Source organism: Papaver somniferum, chromosome 1 (assembly GCF_003573695.1).
Source record: "Papaver somniferum cultivar HN1 chromosome 1, ASM357369v1, whole genome shotgun sequence".
Lineage (NCBI taxonomy): Eukaryota > Viridiplantae > Streptophyta > Magnoliopsida > Ranunculales > Papaveraceae > Papaver > Papaver somniferum.
Window position 1 is genome coordinate 238804440 of NC_039358.1, and position 20677 is coordinate 238825116.

General features: G+C 36.2%; 1 protein-coding gene across 1 annotated transcript; it reads left to right on the plus strand.

Annotated features, from left to right (window-relative positions):
• The first annotated feature begins 9141 nt into the window (after positions 1-9141).
• On the plus strand, positions 9142-11314 carry LOC113320887 (heat shock cognate 70 kDa protein-like). Its single transcript, XM_026568788.1, has 2 exons — positions 9142-9441; positions 9650-11314. The coding sequence occupies exons 1-2, from the start codon at positions 9384-9386 to the stop codon at positions 11077-11079; spliced, it is 1488 nt and encodes a 495-aa protein (XP_026424573.1). The 5' UTR covers positions 9142-9383; the 3' UTR covers positions 11080-11314.
• The last annotated feature ends 9363 nt before the right edge of the window (positions 11315-20677 follow it).

The window sequence follows — 20677 nt, forward strand, 5'->3', positions numbered from 1 at the left end:
TTTCTCCGTCATCCGATGTTCCTCCTATTTCCATTCTTCATCCTCTTTTAACCTCCAATCGCTTGCTTCTCCTCGTTCCTATCATGTGTGCCGCTCGATCTGGGGTTCTAGTCATCAACTTATCCTAGTTTCGATATAGATCTTCCTCTAAACCCTAATCTCTTGAGGGGTGTCTCGCTAAGATCTCTCACCCCTACAACTTTATCTTCTCTCCAATCCTTAGATGAGGATAAATATCCAATCTAAGCTCCCTGTTTCTGGACGCCCAAATGTAACTACTGGAAATCCAATAGTACACCCAAAAGGACAGTAACCAAGATCTAAGACATGTTTAATAATACGAACCCCAAAAATCTTTATTGATGAATCATACAAAGAAATCAAAGTACAAGTTCTTAAACACAAGAAAACCCTAATCTCCTCTAAGCAAAGCTCTCCCACTCAACTAAAATCTGATCTTCACATCTTGCCCAAGGACCTCTACTTATAGGCCAACTAACCCTAATGGAGTACAGCTCATTTTACTTCGCTACATTCTCGCGAAGGTGCCCTTTACTTCGCCCGGATCATTTTCTATAAAGTTTTTCCCTTTCTTTCGCTATCCTTACATGGGATTATCGGGACACCTGTCTCTTTTCTTTACCCGTAATTTATCTACTTCGTGACTTATCTTTTCAACCAAGTTAACTTATTTCGCCTATCTCCATTTCGCGGTTAGTGTCTTGTAGGCCACTCCGTTGATCCTTCGTAACACATATTCCCCTTGGATATTACTTCGTGATGAGATACTATCTCGCACAAAGATGATACTTCGTCGAATAGTTAATAATGGTGACTCTGACCTGATTTGACAAGTCACTGACGAAGATTTTAGGGGCACGGTATGGGATCTTTTGACCGGATTCTCGTGTCTTCCCTATGTCCACGTGGCGATCCATATTTTGGTATCCACAAGTTGCTTCACAACTCTTAAGGAAGAAAATCCTCGTGGGAAAGACAATATCCTTAGATGGAAAATCATATTCCCGGTGTTTGTTGTTGTCTCATTAAAAACCTTGCCGAGCAACAAAACCATGTGGGAGAAAGTAACCTCGGTGAAAGAAAATTTTTCAACACACCATTAGATGCTCCCCCTGATGCCAGACAATTTTCATTAGTCTAATGCAGTCAAAAGGAGTTTATCACACATTACTTTGGTGACTTGAATGTTTATAAGACCATGTTGTTGATTCTGGAAGTTACTTTGCTAGAGAGAATATCGCGTTTCATTTCTTTGATTCAGATATTTTCAGTAATATCAACGCGATCTCTATGTCTTCAACGTTCAACACACTTGATGTTTTTATTGTTGTCTTGCTAAAACCTTGTCGAGTAACAAAACCCTTTGGGAAAAACTATTCTCGATCGAAGGGAAAAAGAGTACAACACATCTTCAATTTCGAAGTAAAATATGTCGACATCATATCCTTGGATCCCCCCCCTGATGTCGGCATCTCCCCCTGATTACTTTGAGATTTATTCTAGACAGTTTCTTTAGTCATGTACTTTTTGAAAATGAATATCGGTAATGACTTGGAATATAGTCTACCATATCTCCCCCTGATTACTTTCGTTGGAGAAGATATTATTGTTCATTTATAATCAACAACCTTTGTATTACAGTTCCTTTAGCATTCCTTTTTATGTCTTTGCAGGGATAAAACAAAGTCATGTCAATGGTTACTTTTAAGTACATGAGTACATTCATTGTACCATTCCAATGATGTTCCGTTGGCGCTGAGCTATATCTAGCTAACAAGTTTCCTGAGGATGTAAAACTTGGTCGAGTACATTATGCTAAGTACAATAATGCGTCTATTGCACTTAAATAGGGGAATTTCATATCCCAACACATCTTCGTCATCTTTCTTTAGATGAAATGGTCATTTACTTATTTTGTACTTCAATTAATCATGGGAGTGCTATCAGGATGCATGTCTTTGTTAAATTTTCTGACAACTTTAGACATCTGCAAAATGGTGGAATAATATACCACAAGCTCAGTATTCGGTCGAGCTTTTCCCAGATTTTTCATCTCAAATTCGTATTTCAAATAGCTCTTAAGGTATCTTATTACATCAATAGTACCCAAAATGTATGTATCATCGACATAGATAGCTACAATTCAAAATAAAGAACTAATACGCAAGGAAAAATAAATTACTTGTTTATCCCCTCCAAATCAAATAGCCACTTAGACGGGTATACCACATCCGCCTGATTTCTTTAATCTATAAGTGAGCATTCTATCTAACTGTAAACGAACTTTGTGGTTTAGAGTCACTTGATTTTGGAAACAAAAGGCCATCAAGTACTTTTGTAAATATCTACTATCTCTTGATTCTTTCAGAGATAAGTAACAACCACATATATATGCTGCATTTGAAGTCCTTTTGAAATTACCAAGCTAACTAAGTAGCGGAACGCTATAACGTTCATTACTAGAGGACAATTCCAGGTCTATGTGAGAAACCTCGCTCCACAAGGCTAGTCTTTCTACTTTAAGACTTCATTCTTCTCACTGTGCTTGGTGACAAATAATCATGTATGTCCTATAGGCTTTACACTTGGTTGGTTAGCACTACCAAACCAAATACATGTACATTTGTCAACGAACCAAGTTCTATCTGGATTGTGTAGGACAAATATGCTCTTTGTTGAAATTTAAACAACAAGAAGCAAGGCTCGATCTTATCTTTCTCTATTTCCTTAAGAAAGTGTATATGAAATTAATCATCAATATTCTCGCATGATCTTTCCATTGACTCGTGCGCATTCTCATAATCCACTTGGGATGTCATTGTTCTCTGGAATCATTAAACTACGGAGCGTCCTCCAGTTTTCATGGACATATTCAAAGACAATATTATGAGATGATTTTTGATGATATAAATAAGTTGTGCCTTACTCACCTACTTCCTTTCTATGTGAGGTTTCATCGAACCAATTGGTATCTCCAACTTTCTTTATGGAGCCACGACCTCAACCACACTTCCACTAAGTGTAGTTGCAACACCTTGGTCTATGGTGTATATCCATTATTTGAGGACTCGTAACCTTGCAGGTAGGTACACAGCTGGTATGTGTGATCTCATCACTTTAGCGACATCAATGTACATTATGAAAATCGAATATTCTTTGTCACTTTACATTTACATTTGTGGAGTATAAGAATCAATATGAGACACAGTGGGAACAAACCATGACAATTCCTGTCGTTCCCTTAGAAAATAATTTTTCTTATCTCCCCCAACGTCCGAAAGACTGTCTCATTAAAGTGATAACCTGTAAATATAGTGGTAAGGGATCCCTTGTCAAAAGGTTTTAAAATGCGGATAATTATTGGACATTCTTGTCCAACTGAGTCACTTCATCATTTTGATGACCCATCATAGTACGATGTGGAGTCTTAGGGGCACATATTAGTGAAACCAAAAATGCGCAAGAACAAAAGATGTCAGGCTTATATCCAGTTACCAACTGGTACGCAAAGAATGGTCGACCAATTGTGGTTCTAAAATGAGTAAGTGAAGATGCGTATAATATTGCATATTCCCCAAGCAGTTAAAGGTAGGTTTGTACGCATAACCATGCCTTAGGCACCATCTATAACCTTTGATGATAGCCTTTGTGAGACTATAGGGTATCGGATGCTCTGCATTAATCCTATTAAATACGCAATAACCATCAAGTCCTTTTGATGTATACTAGCTAGGATTTACAAGGGATGGTGAGCCCTTCATGTATAATATGTGTTAGTAGTTTTCCAAACGCAAAATTTCTTGAGAACTATAACTAGTCCAAAATTTTAAAAAAAAATCACCAGAGCCATAAGTCACTTTAATGGTCCGCATTCTGTATGAATATTTTTTCAAATTTTCACTTCGTTTTCCTTTCTAATATGTAATTTTACCATTTGCATCTTAGGATGGTCTGGATCCTGTTTTACGGAAGACTTTGTGAAATGAGTGATATGCTCTTACTTAAAAGCATAATTGGGAAGGGGGGTTGTGCATCTAGTACTTTAGAAAACACTCATTAAGAGGTATGCCGTCACTTTTCATTCTTTCAATCTTTTTTCCCATTTTCGTTCACTCAAAAAAAAATGATATTTGTATGAGTTCTTTCAAAACAATTATCATGTCACAACCAAAGTTGCTTTATGGTTATGCTCAAAACCTGTATGAGTCAGTTCCCAACATTTCATCGTCGGAGTCGATATGGATTCAATAATCCAAATATTATAATGAATTACATTGCATTAGATTGACTCATTAGTTTTTCTAAAATATATTTCCTTTTAAATATATTAGAGACTATAAAAGATGCAATCAATTACATGCTCATCATAGTGATGTTCCACATGATATCCATTTGCACGGGTTATAACAAGGTGTGATTATCTCTCGGTACATCTAGAGATTTTGCGACGTCTTTGTTCTATCTTGAAAACAAATTTTGAGCAATGCTGCGCCCGATATTCGAATCCTTATAGTCAAATTATAAGGAAATAGTTCAACAACTAATTTAAATTCTTTATGAGTTTCGTGTAATAAGTGGTGTGACCTTATTATGTAACAAAAGAAAATCTATCTCATTTACTTTAGAGTGTTACCGTTCATGAAGATGATGTACTTTTCATCATAATGTACGATTGATCCTTATAACTCAAGTAATTTTGAGTATATCTCAAGTGCTTTAGAGGATTTCAGTCTCGTGGAAATGATATCCTTTTCATTCCACAAGAGCATACACTGGATATAATTCTTCGCATAAAAAAAAATTCTTTATTTTAGCTAATATAATATCGGTCAAACTATCATGTAGACAATAGTTTTGGATTAAATCATGCAAAATATAGAATCTAACCATACGAATTCGATTGAATAAAGATAGACAATAAGAAAAATTGGAAAAGTTATCGTTGCCATTAATGTTGACGTCTAGATATGATATGACCTTCTCCAAGAGTATAGTGAGTTCGTTTTCCTTTAAACTCCCTATATCTCTTATAGTTGACTACTAATATATGATAATTGCATTACAACATTTGTACCATTCTCAATAAAATGCTTATACCAATATTTTCAACTCTCGTTCATATGAGTCATAATTACATCTCCGTCCCATTATAGGTAGATACATTTACTTTGTATCATTACTACTGAATCCAGAATTACATCTCTGACTCATGAAAACTTTTGTGAGTTTCTTTCCACAAAAACTGATCTTTGCTTTTAATTACAACATATCATTGTCGAAGTTATTGACTCATTATAGTATAACAAGTGGATTACATCCCACTGAACATTCAAGTTTGGAGGAAAATGAATGTTTCGACAAACTTCCTTCAAAGCATTACATCGTCTGAAGTTAATATGTCGCCTTGGAAATGTTGAAGGTATGACTTCTTTTTTGAGAGGTGTATCTTTACAAGTTGAAGATTTTTATGACGAAAGTATTGTACTTGTGCACACATACTTCTATATCATAGACTCTTTAATGGTGCTCAAGTACTTCTGAGTCAAATTAGAATTGAATTGGTTTAGTCAAAGTCTGGTCAATTATTTAGTCAAGACCCGGTCCATTGGGTTGACAAGGTCATGGTTAATGAATATAAACATATATGGTCCATTATATATGAAGTATTCAGACCCATTGTTAATAAGTTTGAAACTATTAGCATGCGATCCCAAAACATATGGTTAACCCTAAAAATTGAAAAAAAATCTTCTTTCAAATGTTCTGATCGACAGACAAATGCATCAAAGTCCGATCATGATGAAATTGTTACATAAGCGTCAAAACTATGTTTTTCCAAACATGATAAAATTTCAATAAAATCCAACGGCCAGATAAAAATATATTCCGTATGACTGTTCCAATTAACGTTTCTGTGGACAGACCTGGAAATATCACGTAATGTAGAGTATTTACCGTGGTTGGATCTTTATGAAATTTTCACAGTGCTTCAAGGAGAACAATATGTAGAACATAACAAAAATACAGCATAATCTAACGGTTGGAATTCCTAAAACATACGTTTTTCTACGCTGTTATAAATTAGGGTTTTCCTAAACGTACACAGATTCATTAAAATCCAGTTCTGGAGATTGCATCATATTCCGATTTGATTCAAATTTTAAAATAGTAAGTCATACCTAATTGGGTGGAACATATTACAATTTCATGAAAATCTAACGGTGAAATCTCTATGTTTGATAATCATATATTCGTGGGTTTTCCTGAACGTACACAGATTCATTAAAATCCAGTTCCGGAGATTGCATCATATTCCGATTTGATTGCAATTTTAAAATAGTAAGTAATACCTAATTGGGTGGAACATATTATAATTTCATGAACATCTAACGGTGAAATCTCTATGTTTGATAATCATATATTCGTGGAACCCTAAAAAATACTATGAAAACGATTTTTTTTTTGTGGAACGAGAATACTTGGTAACGTATCCATAATGAAAATTAATCTTGATCAGAACCAAACTAATATCTTTGTTAAGGAATCCATGATTAATCTCGCGCGATAAAAATTAATAGAAAAAAAAATTGCTCAAAGTGGTAGAGTCGTGCTTGATAACGTGTTGCAGTGGAAATATGGAGAAAGTAAAGAGGCAAAGAGGGTTTTCTATTGATCAGGATAATAGGGTTACATGGAAGAATATCCTTTGTATATATGTAGAAGGGAAACCCCAGATATCTAGCTGGGTCGCACATCTATGGGCCTGGGCCCTACAACAAAATCTAATTTATTCAAATTAAAGAACGATTTTTTGGGGACCATGGTTTTTTGGGGGGACCAAGGTAGTTAATATCGTGCATCGGTATCGTATCGGTCAGGTCCTATACACCTATACAAATGATAATATTTTTTTTTATAGGCGATACATCATTAATATTTTTTTAATATTTATTATTTGTCAAACAAAAAAAAATTGATATAACCATAATAGAAAATAATAATTGTAGTAAACATACTTCAACCTTACAAAATAAGAGGTGGTTGATTAGAGCCTTATACTATGAACAACAAAACCAAGCATTGAATGTCTGTTAGCCTATCAACATCACATTTACAGTAATTACATCCACCATAATCATATATGAAGTTATCAAAATTAGTGAAGTTACTTTCTTGAACTAAAAGTTCAAGAAATCATAATCAAAAGACAAAATATACTAGTGATGTATCAGTGTACAAGTGAAACCTATATTATCAGTGTACAAGTGAAACCGATATATCGGTCCGTACAGGACGATACTCGCGTTTTCATCGTTTCTCCTTCGTATCGCCGATATTTTCAATATCGTAAAGATTTTATCCGATATCCTATAAAAAACTTTAATATCGGCGTGTAAAACCGATATTGACTACCTTGGGGACCATGGTTCTATTTTTAGTAAGACATTTAGAAGTAAATCTAGGTCAACCCTTATCTAGATATTTATATTAATACCTAAATTACCCTCCTGATTAATTTTGGGTAATGATTAGTGAAATCATTAGTGAAATGATTAAGCTAAAGAAATAGAATTATTGAGAGAGTAAAGATAGAGAAGATGAAGAAGAAAAACTGTAAATTTTTATAAAAATTTCCTGCTAGGTTCAGGTAGTTTGGTTAATAAATGTCAAGAACATATAACTGAACAAAGTGTTCGGTTTCTTTCTTCAAACACGCAGGTAGCCGAACTTTAGTAAAAGGATTTACATAGGTATGTTCGGTTGGTTCAAAAACCTCAACGCAACCAAGTTCCCAACCGAACTGCAGGTTAAAAGCAACCTAGTGTTAGAAGTTTGCTTAGTTCGCAAACTTCAACATATTTTGCGACTCAACCGAACTGAGCTTATATATGCATGTATGCAAACGTTCGGTTACCACCAAATTTATTTTTTTGCGAATCAACGAACTCTGAGTTCGGTTAAGAAAAAATTAATTCGTGATAACCGAACTTTTTGCGACGAAACCGAACTTTTTGCGACGTAACCGAACTAAAAGTTCGATTGAGACTTTTTTTTTGTGACGTAATCGAACCTTTCTCTGAAAAAAAATCCTCCATTAAACCTCTCTGCAACTTCCATTTTCAACTCATTTTGATGATTGCTTCTCATTTTTTCTACCAAAAACGAATGACAAGTAACGGGTTTGTGAGAATATCTTTGTTAATGATTTAAATTAAGCTATATATAGAGGTGGTGGTGGTGGTAATCGGAGATGGTGGTGTTAATCGGTGGTTGGTGGTGGTGATAATCGGAGGTGGTGGTGGTGGTAATTGGCGGTGGTGGTAATCGGTGGTTGGTTGTGGTGATAATCGGAGGTGGTGATGGTGGTAATCGGCGGTGGTGGTGGGAGGAGGAGGTGATTATATATATATATATATATATATATATGTGGTTATTAGGTTGGTTTTAAATTAAATTAGGTTAAGGATAGGTTAGTCATTTCAATGCTTTAGGACACCCCTTATAACTATAGGGAATGTGGCCTAATAAAATCATGGTCCCCTCAAAAAAATCATGGTCCCTAAAAAAATCATTCAAATTAAATGATGCCGATTTTTTTAGTTGCACTCGACATCCTATTTCTAAATATTTCATCGCAATAAAGTACAGACATCTGGAAGAACTGTTCGGAATAAAATCATTAGAGCAACTTACAACTTGCCCGGAGTTTGACTATGACAATTCGGAGAAGTGACTTGCAGATGGAATCGATCCTCCATCACCCCAATTTATTTATTTTATTCTTGCCCTCTCTTACCTAGATTTGTGGCTCCCTCACTCGCATACTCATGATTTGATTTGTTGCATTCGCATAAAATAAATATATACCGGAAGGAATATCTTTGATTTAAATTCAATTAATGAACCAATTTGTGAAGTTATCGTGCAGGGGATGAATGAACTGATGGCTGAATTATTCAAAACAACTTGGATTATTTGATTAATCAGTTTTGTAAGATTCAAGGGTTAGACTTGGACCACTTGGTGCTGGATCAACCTTGACCAGTTTGACCATCCATCCATATTATAACGTCAGTTCTAATTTCAGCTCAATCCTTCTCCTATCTTTTTTACATTTCTCTTCTGTCTATCAAAAAAATAAAAATAAGAATCTGATTTTTTTCTTAAAAACATTTCTGAGTGTGTTTCGAGTACTTAATTGATCTGCTATTAATATAAAGGTTGGAAAAGCAATAGGGATTGATTTAGGAACAACATATTCATGTGTTGGAGTATGGCAAAATCACCGTGTTGAGATTATTCCTAATGATCAAGGGAATAGAACTACACCTTCTTACGTTGCTTTTGATGATGTTGAACGCATGATCGGTGATGGTGCTAAGAATCAAGTCGCTATGAATCCGGTCAACACCGTTTTTGGTAAACTTTAATTTTGATAACTGAATTTTCGGAACATCTATGTTATTGAGCAGTTTTTTTTTTTTTTATCTTATATAGAGTATTATATTTTAGTATTTCAGTTTTGCATTATAATTTCACGATGGAGGATTTGATAACAATAAGCTACTTTTAGTTCTCTCACTTGATAATGTCGTGATCATTTCTGAATCGGTTTTCTGTTTTATAGATGCAAAACGTTTAATTGGTAGGAAATTCGGAGATAGTTTTATTCAGAGTGATATGAAGCTATGGCCCTTTAAAGTCATTCCTGGCGTAGACAAGAAACCCATAATTCAAGTGAGTTACAAGGGAAAGAATATACAGTTTTCAGCTGAGGAAATCTCAGCCATGATTCTCACTAAGATGAGAGAAATTGCCGAAGCTTATCTTGGTTCAACTGTTAAGGATGCTGTCGTCACAGTTCCTGCTTACTTCAATGATTCTCAGCGTCAAGCTACTAAGGATGCTGCTAAAATTGCTGGCCTAAATGTACTGCAAATAATTAATGAACCAACAGCGGCCGGAATTGCTTATGGTCTTGATAAGAAGGCGACCAATGTGGGCGCAAACAATGTTCTTATTTTTGATCTTGGTGGTGGCACTCTGGATGTTTCCGTACTCACCATTAACGGGGGAAACTTTGTAGTCAAGGCTACGGCTGGAGATACCCATCTTGGAGGAGAAGATTTTGAAAACAGGATGGTCGATCACTTTATAAAAGAGTTCAAGAAGAAGCACAACAAGGACATCAGTGGAAATGCAAGGGCCGTTAGGAGGTTGAAAACATCTTGCGAGAGAGCAAAGAGGGCCCTTTCATCCAATGTTCGCACAACCTTTGAACTTGAAGCTCTGTATGAAGGATTAGATTTTCATGCGCCCATCACTCGTGCTAAATTTGAAGAGCTGAACATGGATTTGTTCACGATATGCATGGGACCTGTTGAGAAGTGTTTGTGGGATGCCAAGATGGATAAAAGTGCCATTCGCGAAGTTGTCTTCGTTGGTGGGTCCACTAGAATTCCAAAGGTTCAATCTCTATTGCAGGATTTCTTTAATGGGAAGAAACTCAACAAGAGCATCAACCCTGATGAGGCTGTGGCATATGGTGCTGCGGTGCAAGCTGCTATTTTGAGTGGTGAGGGTGATGAGGAGGTGCAGGACTTGGTGTTGTTGGACGTCACCCCTCTTTCTCTTGGTATTGAGGTTGGTGATGGTGTTATGAGTACATTGATCCCCAGGAACACAGTCATCCCCGTGAAGAAGGAAAAGCTCTACACTACCAACGCGGACAATCAAACCTATTTGGTTTTTCCTGTGTATGAGGGTGAGAGAGATAGAACCCGTGACAATAACTTGCTGGGTGAGTTTGAGCTAAGAGGAATTCCCCCAGTAGGTCGTGGTGTCCCTAGGATCGTAGTATGCTTTGATTTGGATGCAAATGGTATATTGAATGTGTCTGCCCAGGATAAGACAAGTGGGATCAAAAATAGGATCACTGTTGTAAACAAAAAAGGGAGGTTGTCGACTACTGAAATTAAGAAGATGGTCCGAGACGCTAAGAAATACAGGTCAGAAGATGAAGCATTACGCATACAACGTGACGCGAACGGTGAATAAAAACAGAGTGAAGCTCATGTAGGATAAAAAACAATGCTAATAATTGTTGGAAGTTAAACCAAGATATGGTGTTTTGCTTCGTGGATCCACATCATATCTTGATCCAGTACGAATGGATCAACTGCTGTAGTTGACGCAGTCAAGTTGGATCAACAAGAACAGTTGACACACTGAGCGATATTTGGAAGTTCGAGTTAACTAGAAGAGCAAGTTGTGTCGGTTCCTTGTTTTAGAGTTTTACTATATTTAGAGTTTATTTGTGTTTCTAGAAGTGTGCTTTATTTAGAGTTTGTTTTTATTAGGAAACTACTTTAAGTGATTCTCAAGTTTGTGAGACTATAAGTAGGCTAGTAAGCGATGAGACAATGTAGACCGAATTTGATTATCAATGTAGTCTTTTATTTGATTCCACGTGTGCTCTCCTCTCTTTTTCTCGATCCTACATTTGGTATCAGAGCAAGGTGAGAGGAAGGGAGAGGAGAAGGAGAACGAGCTAGAGAATTGTTTGAAGGTCTGAAGTCGTGTTGTTGTTTTTTTTGGTGTTCGTACTTTTTAGCTTCGAGAGTTATAAAAAAAAAAGAGAAAGATGAAGAGTTGTTGCTGTTTTAAAGAAAAAAGAAGACAGTGACTTGAAAGCAAAAAGTTACAGCTGCTGTTTAGAGAAGCTGGCAGAAGAGAAGATCTGATGCTATTGTTAGCCGCAAAGAAAGGCAGAACAGTGATGATAAAGAAGAAGATTGTGTTGTTGTTTGTCGTTCTTAAAGGACAAGGAGGTGTTCGTGATGAGTTCAGAGAAGTATTCGTTGTGCTTTGATGTTTGAAGATGAAGCTGCGACGGGTTAGGGTTTGTAAATGGTGGTTGCAAACGAGTGCTGTGTTGGTGTTTTATTCTGGCAAGAGTCTGAGAAAGAACAAAAAGAAGCAGATCCTGATGCGGTTCGTGACATGTTGGTTCGCTGTTAGACGGTGATGATGTTATCTGTCAAAAGAGGTGATGCAGGTTTGGAACAAACAAAGAAGATGGTGAGTACAGACACAACAAGGGTTCGATGGCTGCTGTGTTTGTCGAGTTGATGCTGTTATTAAATATGATGGAGGTTACTGCAGCCCGAAGATGGGTTGATGGATAGTTAAAGGAAATAATGGTTTGCCAGGGAACAAGTGATATTGTGCTTCGGTAATTTCCTGATGATCACAACGGTGATGGTGGTGCAGAGAATACATGGGTTTCTGTAGGTGCAGCTTCTGCCATGGATTTGATGAAGCTTTATTGAACGATGATTGGTAGAGAAGGTTCGTATGGAGAGTTGAGTCTAAGGTGTGCTTGTGTGGAACAAGCAGTTAGGGTTTCACGTAAAAAAAAATATAGGAAATAAAAGAAAAGTGTTATTTAAATTTGTAACAGCTTGTCTGTTACAAAGGTGGAAGTTACAGTTGCAGAAGAACTGCTGATGTGGAGTAGTTACAGAAGAAAGTGTTACAGAAAGTGTGACAGAGGAGTTGTTACAGAAAAAGTTGTTGCATCAATTACAGAAGCGTGAGAGAAGGAAAGATCACAATTGTGACTGTGGGTGTGACGAAAGAAGTGTGACATTTTTCTTTCAGAGGCGTTGCAGAAAGCAGATTTCAGCTTTGAAGGTTAAGAAGTTTGGGTGAGTGGTTGATTCGAAGGGTTAGGTTATGGATTTGAAATAGACGCAAGAGAAGATCAAAGTTGGTATTGCAGTCAAGGAGGACTAGTACAATTTGATGAAGTTGATCGAATTCAGCGACTTAGAATAACAAGGAAATTTGGGTGGATATGTTTGAGCTTAAGGGAGGATGGTATCTTATTAAGCTCAAACATGGTGATTGAAGAGTTTGTGGCAGAAACTTGGAAGTCTTACAAAGTGTGGCAGACTTTGTGTTAGTTATTGCTTGCGGCAGAAGCGTAACAAGAGAAAGATTGTGAGAGAATCTTGTGAAAGAACTGTGAAAGTCTCGACTCTAACAAGCGTGACTGGAACAAAGAAGTAAAGAAGACGAGATAAGAAGAAATACAACAGTAAGGTTATGAAGTAAGAGAAGTAATCACCAGGGGGTGATGTGTGAGAAGACAACAAAAGGAGGTTAAGATTATGAGTTGTGGAAGAGACGTCACAAGGTTGTGAGCGTGAGACAAGATTGTAGGCGAGTAAAGTCTACAATTTGAGTGAAGCAATCCCAGTGGAGAATTGGCTAGAGTTGTGAAGAAATTTAAGTGTTGAATTTGAAGAGTTGAGTAGAAATCCTGCGAGTGAAGTAGTTAAACAAGTGTTGAGAAGGTGAGCTACAATGCTCGGTGATAAGTTAAGAAATTGGTTTTTGTGTTTGGTCAGCAAGTTGTATAGAGCACAATGAGGTGTTTTATATCTTGTTAAGGTTTGTGTTCCGCTGCGATGAAGATGAAGAAGAAAGAAGTTTATGATGGTTGTTATGGTATGGCGACACTATGGAATGTGTTTGAATATTGTTGTTAAGCAAAATTAGAAGATTGCTTCGTTTGATTTGGTTTGCAGTTTGAGTTTCGTTTTTTAGTTAGTTTGCTCTTTGTGCTTTGTTTTTTATTTGAGTTTGAGTTTGTTGACGGAATTCCGGAGTGATCATGAAGTTGGGATAAGCTATAATCGAGTATCAAGGAGTAAGGGTTTGATTGGTGGTTTCTTTGAAGAAGAATGAGAAAAGACAAGATCGTTTTGACGTTTATATATGGAAGAAGAGGTTTGTAGAAATGAGAAAAGACAAGGACGTGTAAACGTCGATCAATGGAAGAAGATGAGGAGTAGAAGAGGGTTACGGAATTCTCGTTGACTGATATCTTGGTTTAAGGGAGGATGTTGGAAGTTAAACCAGGATATGGTGTTTTGGTTCGTGGATCAACATATGATGTTGATCCAGTCCGAATGGATCAACAGGAACAATTGACACACTGTGCGATATTTGGAAGTTCGAGTTAACTAGAAGACCAAGTTGTGCCGGTTCCTTGTTTTAGAGTTTTACTATATTTAGAGTTTCTTTGTGTTTCTAGAAGTGTGCTTTATTTAGAGTTTGTTTTTATTAGGAAACTACTTTGAGTGATTCTCAAGTTTGTGAGACTATAAGTAGGCTAGTAAGCCATGAGACAATGTACACCGAATTTGATTATCAATGTAGTCTTTTATTTGCTTTCGCGCGTGCTCTACTCTCTCTTGCTCGATCCTACAATAACAAGATGAAGTGGTACACATAGAATGTTTATTGTCAGAAGGATGTACCATCAGGGTGGTGCTAGTCCTTTTACAAAAGCTGGAATTCCAAAATCGATCACCTAGTAATTTTTCGTTCATGCTAGTTGCTGGTGCTAGAAAGATGTTTTGGTGTGCATTTTCTTTTACGCTTTCAGTTTGCTCTGTAGAGTCTGTATAAATGTTAATTTTCTCAAACAACTCCATTTTTCACATTCTTCCCGTAATTTCATATACCTGAGGCCTGTTATGTTGCAGAAACTTGCAACAGTGAAAAATCCGGAAGCTGCAAATTCTTATGATATCTGCATCCGTTATATATCCGAGAACCATCCGTTATATATCCGATAAATTTCACGTTAAAACTTCATCTTACTCTCATCCGATTTCTGCAAAAGTGTTACTATCACTTTTTCCATTTTAGCCAAGTACTAAAAAATGAAGAAAAAAATAAATGATAATGATTTGCAGAAACATAAGGAATATCTTTTACCTGGCATTTTTAGGGGCGACCGTGAAAGAATTACGGGCGACTAATAAAACAAAATAGGGTCACCTAAATCTAAAACGAAGCCACCCTTATCTCTAATTTTTCGAAATGGGAAATATGCGCTCCATAACAAGTAGATAAGTTTACAATTGGGAGAAATTTGTTATATAGAGGAAATTCCATTTCCACATGATTGAGAACAACCTAGAATCCATAGATAATAGAGTACCATGTCTACCGGTTGTAAACTACTGAGCCAAAATATATCTATAATCGTTACAACATGATATTTAATTGGCTTCCGATTATAATATAGTCCCAAAATTGGATTGTGCCAAAATCCTTAATTTTCGAATTCTCTACATAAACATAATCGGTAGTAAATTTTCGTGATGTTCATTATCTACCGATTGTGGTAGTAGCCTCATATTCAATTTTTTCAAAAACCTTCTCTATTTTCACAATCAGTAGTTTATTAATGTTTATTTCCTACCGATTGTACAGTCGGTAGTTTCGTGATGTTAATTATCTACCGATTATGATAGTATCCCCAAATTCAAATTTTTCAAAAACCAATGGAATTTTGGATTTCTCTATTTTCACAATCGGTAGTTTCATGATGTTTATTGCCTACCGATTTTACAAACGGTGGTTTCATTGTTAGAGCATATCTCGGTCGACCTCGCATGCGTTGATATCTCAAGCATGTTTGTCAATGTTAGTGATCAAAACTATGAGTCTTGATTTCTAACCTACATAGCTAAGTCTCGGACTAGGATAGAAAAGTATAGTTGAGCTCAAGGACTTCATGGCGATTCATCATACAATGACGAAGATCTATACAAGGAACAGTGGAACTTCATCAACAAAAAGGTATGTGGATACTTGAACTTATCTATCACTTTAAAGTCTATCTATTCTATCCCTTACTTCTTATGAGACAAAAGTCGTATGCTATATAGACTAGATGACTAGATCATACACATTCGACATTTAGAGCTGAGCATTCATTTCCTATATTTTATCTCGAAATCGTGTGTTGGTAAAGCGTTTCTCTTTTATCAAGTTTATCTTCACCTAGTGACGAAAGTCATGAAAAGTTTCAATCACTTTGAGAATTGCTCTGACGTGAATCGGTCTGTGAATAACGGCTACATAGCGTCCTCGGAGAATGTCTCAATGATTGAAATGAGAGTTTAGATTACATAACCATGTATTACTTGAACCGAAGTTTTTGAACTTTGTTGATCAAGATAAATCGGGAGGATTGTGGAATTGGCTTGCCAAGGCCGCAAACCCAGTCCGCAAACTCAGTCCGCGAACTGTCGGAAGTTCTCGACCGAGAATTTCAGCTGGATTTTCCAAAACTCGTTTGTGTGCTAAGTCCACGAACCCAGTCCGAAAACTGGCGGAAGTTCTCTTTCCGAGAATTTCTGCTGAGTTTGGAAAACTCAACCGATTAACTTAAGTCCGCGAACTTGTTTGTGAACTTAAGAGGTTATGATCTAAAGATGTGCTCTGATCATGGAACATTAAATTACTAAGGAATTCTTTATGCAAACCGTGGTTATAATGTTCATGAGACGATTCAATCGAATCGAATCATCTTTGTTTCAATTGTGTCTTGTGTAGTTAGACCCCCGCTTTTTCAATTGGTATCAGAGCAGGCAAACACGTTCAAGACCTAACAAGTCTGTGTTTGTAGCGATCTGACTCTATGGACAAGAGTACTATCTCTGGTAAACGCGTCACCAGTAATAAAGTTTCTCTCGTCTAAATCTATTAAAGAGAATAGTTCAATCTCGAATATAGAAAAACCTTGTGGTTCGACGAGACAAACAAACTATGGCATGAGTGGTCATGATTACCCTTCGAAAGAGACCTTCTCCTCTAATGAATGGGATACAGCTGAAGAGAGTAAACTGATTCTAAATCTTGTTATAATTCAAACTGTTAGAATGAAACATCATGTCAATGTTCTTCTTGTTATTGTTAAATATTGCAAAATCGATGGCAACGCTGAAGATCAGTCTTCATGCTTGACTCTTGAGGCCAGCCTCGAAAAGGATGCCCTGGAGATTGAACGTCGCTTGATAAACTCTCCATTCAAGGACATTCAAAGCAGTCTAATGTACCAAGAACTTCTGATGCTTTATACTCCGAAGTCAATACATATCTTCCTAATGTTTCCTCCAATCATGAATTTGGTACATTCCGTAAAAGAGACAACTCCTATGACGATGACATTAAGACTACGTTCTCCAATCATTCTTATAAGTCAAAAGGTATGTCTTGTTTGTGAGACCAAGTGTTCTGTTAGACAAAAGAGAAACTCCAAGTTGAATCTCCTTAATTCAACTTCAACACACCCTAGATTTGATTCTCAAAGGTGTGACTGACATTCGTATGATTGAACCAATTGGTTTTCGTACCTATCCTGTGTATGCAACCAGGAAAGTCAGTACAATGAGTTCCTCCAATGTTCAAGGGCAGAATAGACGTCTTAATACAAATCTTCCAAAGGAAGTTCAATGCCTTGTCTCTAAAAGCAACATTGTTCCTGTTGAAAAAGCCATTCCAGAAGATAGGAAGATTGATAAGATAAGAAAAGATATTAAAAAGATAATTGTAAGGTATAAAGAGCTTGTCAATAGAATATCTTCTTCCTCATGTCAAGACACTTCTGGTACGAACTCCAACTATGTCTCTTATTCTGATGACAGTAAATTTTATGATAATTTCTCATGTCAAACAGGATCCCTCTCTAAGACTAAGAGGAAAGACAAACTTAACCAAAGACATAAACCTCGTAATGAGCCTGTGGCTCGTACTTGTGTTAATTAATCACAAGGTTCAAGAGCTTACTCATATAAAATCCTGCTGAGTAAGTTGTGTTAAAAACATGTATACTTGTTACTTGCATCTGTTAAGTTAAGTTGTTTTCTTATCGTCCATAGCTAAACTTGTGTTGACAGATCCGCTAAGATCAAGTATTGGTTAATTCAAAAGAAGATTTTGCATACTGTCTTAAAACTTGTTTTTAGGTCCTGTTTTCAAATTGTTTGAAGGACTTTATCTCTTGGTATTCGTTGTACTCGAACGGATTTCGTTCTGGCCCGAGTCAACAGTTTATTAGACCCTAAATTGTTGTCCCCAAGGATAAATATTCAACCTCTTAGGGTTACAAGTCATGTACGTGTACTCCGGGTAGTTTTGGATTTTGGAGAATGTCGTCCTCCTCATCTTGCTATGGTGGATTTGGAAAAGTATTTCTTGATAAAGGTGTTGTGGTTGATTCCAAGAAGAAGAGAAATCTTGTAGATGAAGATCATCCCAATTCCTCATGCTTCTTTGCATATTCTCATGAAGATGCTGAAAAGGATGATATGATCTCTCCTGAAGTTGTTCATCACTTTCTTAAGTACTTTGGGGAAGCAAAACTACAGCTTGTTGATACTCTTAAAGGTCTTGATAAGGTGAAAACTGAGTTGGAAAAGGTTGTGTCTGACCTCTCAAATCAAGGATCTTCGAAAAAAGAATCATCTCTTCGTTGTTGCAGAGAAGGCTGTAGATCACAAGCTCATTGGTTTCATGTCTCATGAGGATCCTGTACCTCCCGTGTTCCTGTTCGCTGTTGAGGATATACCGGAATCCGTTTAAGCTTGTCATCTATTTTTGTTGCCTAGTATGTCTTCTTTTTGGATTAGTTGGAAGAATAACTAGTGCTTTGAATAGCGATGATTGTGACTACACATAGCTATTTTTTTTTTCATCTTCTTATGTTATTTTTTAGGTTTATTGGTTATTAAATTCTAAAAATATTTGGAGGATGATGTTATTGCAGTATTGATCTTTATGATTTTGTGATATTGTAATTTGTTTATGGGATATGTATTGTTTGCGTCCGTGAACTTGAAGGTCCCATATTGCGGTCAAAAGTAAAGACGTTCATGAATCGATATTCGTATGATGAAAGGACGAATGTACTTTTGACATTTACAAAAGTTATGCCTATGCAGTCATGTATTTGATGGAAAATAGGATGATATCTTTTGTTTGACAAGGATAAAGTCTATTATATCGTTATTATGGAAAATATAATAGATCCTTGTATGTTATCCACGGTATTGATCTTCATTGATCCATCTTGTTATGTTTTACCGTGAAGGATCCATTATGTGTCTTATGTTGAGCACGATACAACTAAGTCGATTATTCTTATTGGCTTGTTGGTTGTTCCATAAGATGTTATATGTCGAGCATTAGGAACTAAATTAATCAACCAGTTTGGTTATTTAGTTTGTACTCCATAAGTTTTCTTTCTCATGTCGAGTACATGTACGGTTAAGGTTGTCATATTCTATGATGAACTTAGTCGGGGTTCCATAAGTTCTCTTATGTTGAGCCCAAAATAATTAAATTGATTACTTCGGTGATTAGTTTGGTTGTTTGTATTCCAATTAGATTAATTATAGGTTCTCTTGTAATTAATCTAGTTGAGTTTTCATATATTCCACAAATTCTTATGTTGAGTATATGAACGGCTATACTAATCATGTTCTATTGGTTAATGTAGTCGTATATTCCGTAAGGTTTTCCTTATGTTGAGTATGTGAACGATTAAGTTAGTCATCTCCGTATGATTACCTTAGTCGTAGCTCCGTAAGTTTACTTATGTCGAGCACTTTCAATTAAATTGATCACTTTTGTGGTTTGATTTAGTTTCTTTTTCAATTGAATTAATCATGGGTTTACTTGTGATTAATTTGGTTGAGCTTTGGATATAGAAAATCATTCCTATGGTTTATGGTGTCCAATTTAAAAATCCTTTTTTTCCTTCAAAATTAAGGTCGCTCTTGTTGTTCTTTCAGGAATGACATCAAATGAGGGAGAGTTCTTTTGAACTTGTGTTTAATGGTAATATCTTGCGGGGTGTGCGCCTGTGGAATTTTATAGGGGTTATCTTGTATCTTAAAACTCCTTGATGAATGCATTTAGCTTCGGCTTTATGATTGCATCTAAATTAAGTTGGTATGTATTTTTCTTTTAGTCTATGAAATGTCTCTTGTGGAAATTTCATTATGATCCCGTTCTTATACCTTTGCCAATTTTATTGACAAAAAGGGGGAGAAATAATGTAGTTCACACTACAAATACATATGGTTTTCGGATCATTTTTTAAGGGGGAGTGGTTTCCATGATCGAGATGGAGTATTGACTAAGGGGGAGTGATACATATCACCTTAGTATTATTGTTAAAGTCGTGATACAATTGGACTTTCATATTACAGAATAATACTATGACAGTGTATAATAATGATCGAGAATCTCGATTTCTCTCATTGTTAGTGATCAAAACTATGAGTCTTGATTTCTAGCCTACATAGCTAAGTTTCGGACTGGGATAGAAAAGTGTAGTTGAGCTCAAGGACTTCATGGGGATTCATCATACAACGACGAAGATCTATACAAGGAACCGTGGAACTTCATCAACAAAAATATATGTGGAGACTTGAACTTATCTATCACTCAAAAGTCTATCTATTATATCTCCTAGTTCTTATGAGACAAAAGTTGTATGCTATATAGACTAGATCATACACATTTGACATTTCGAGATGAGCATTCATTGCTTATCTTTTATCTCGAAATCGTGTGTTGGTAAAGCGTTTCGCTTTGATCAAGTTTATCTTCACCTAGTGACGAAAGTCATGAAAAGTTTCAATCACTTTGAGAATTGTTCTGACGTGAATCGGTCTGTGAATAACGGCTACATAGCGTCCTCTGAAAATGTCTCAATGATTGGAATGAAAGTTTATATTACATAACCATCTATTCCTTGAACCGAAATTTTCTAACTTTGTTG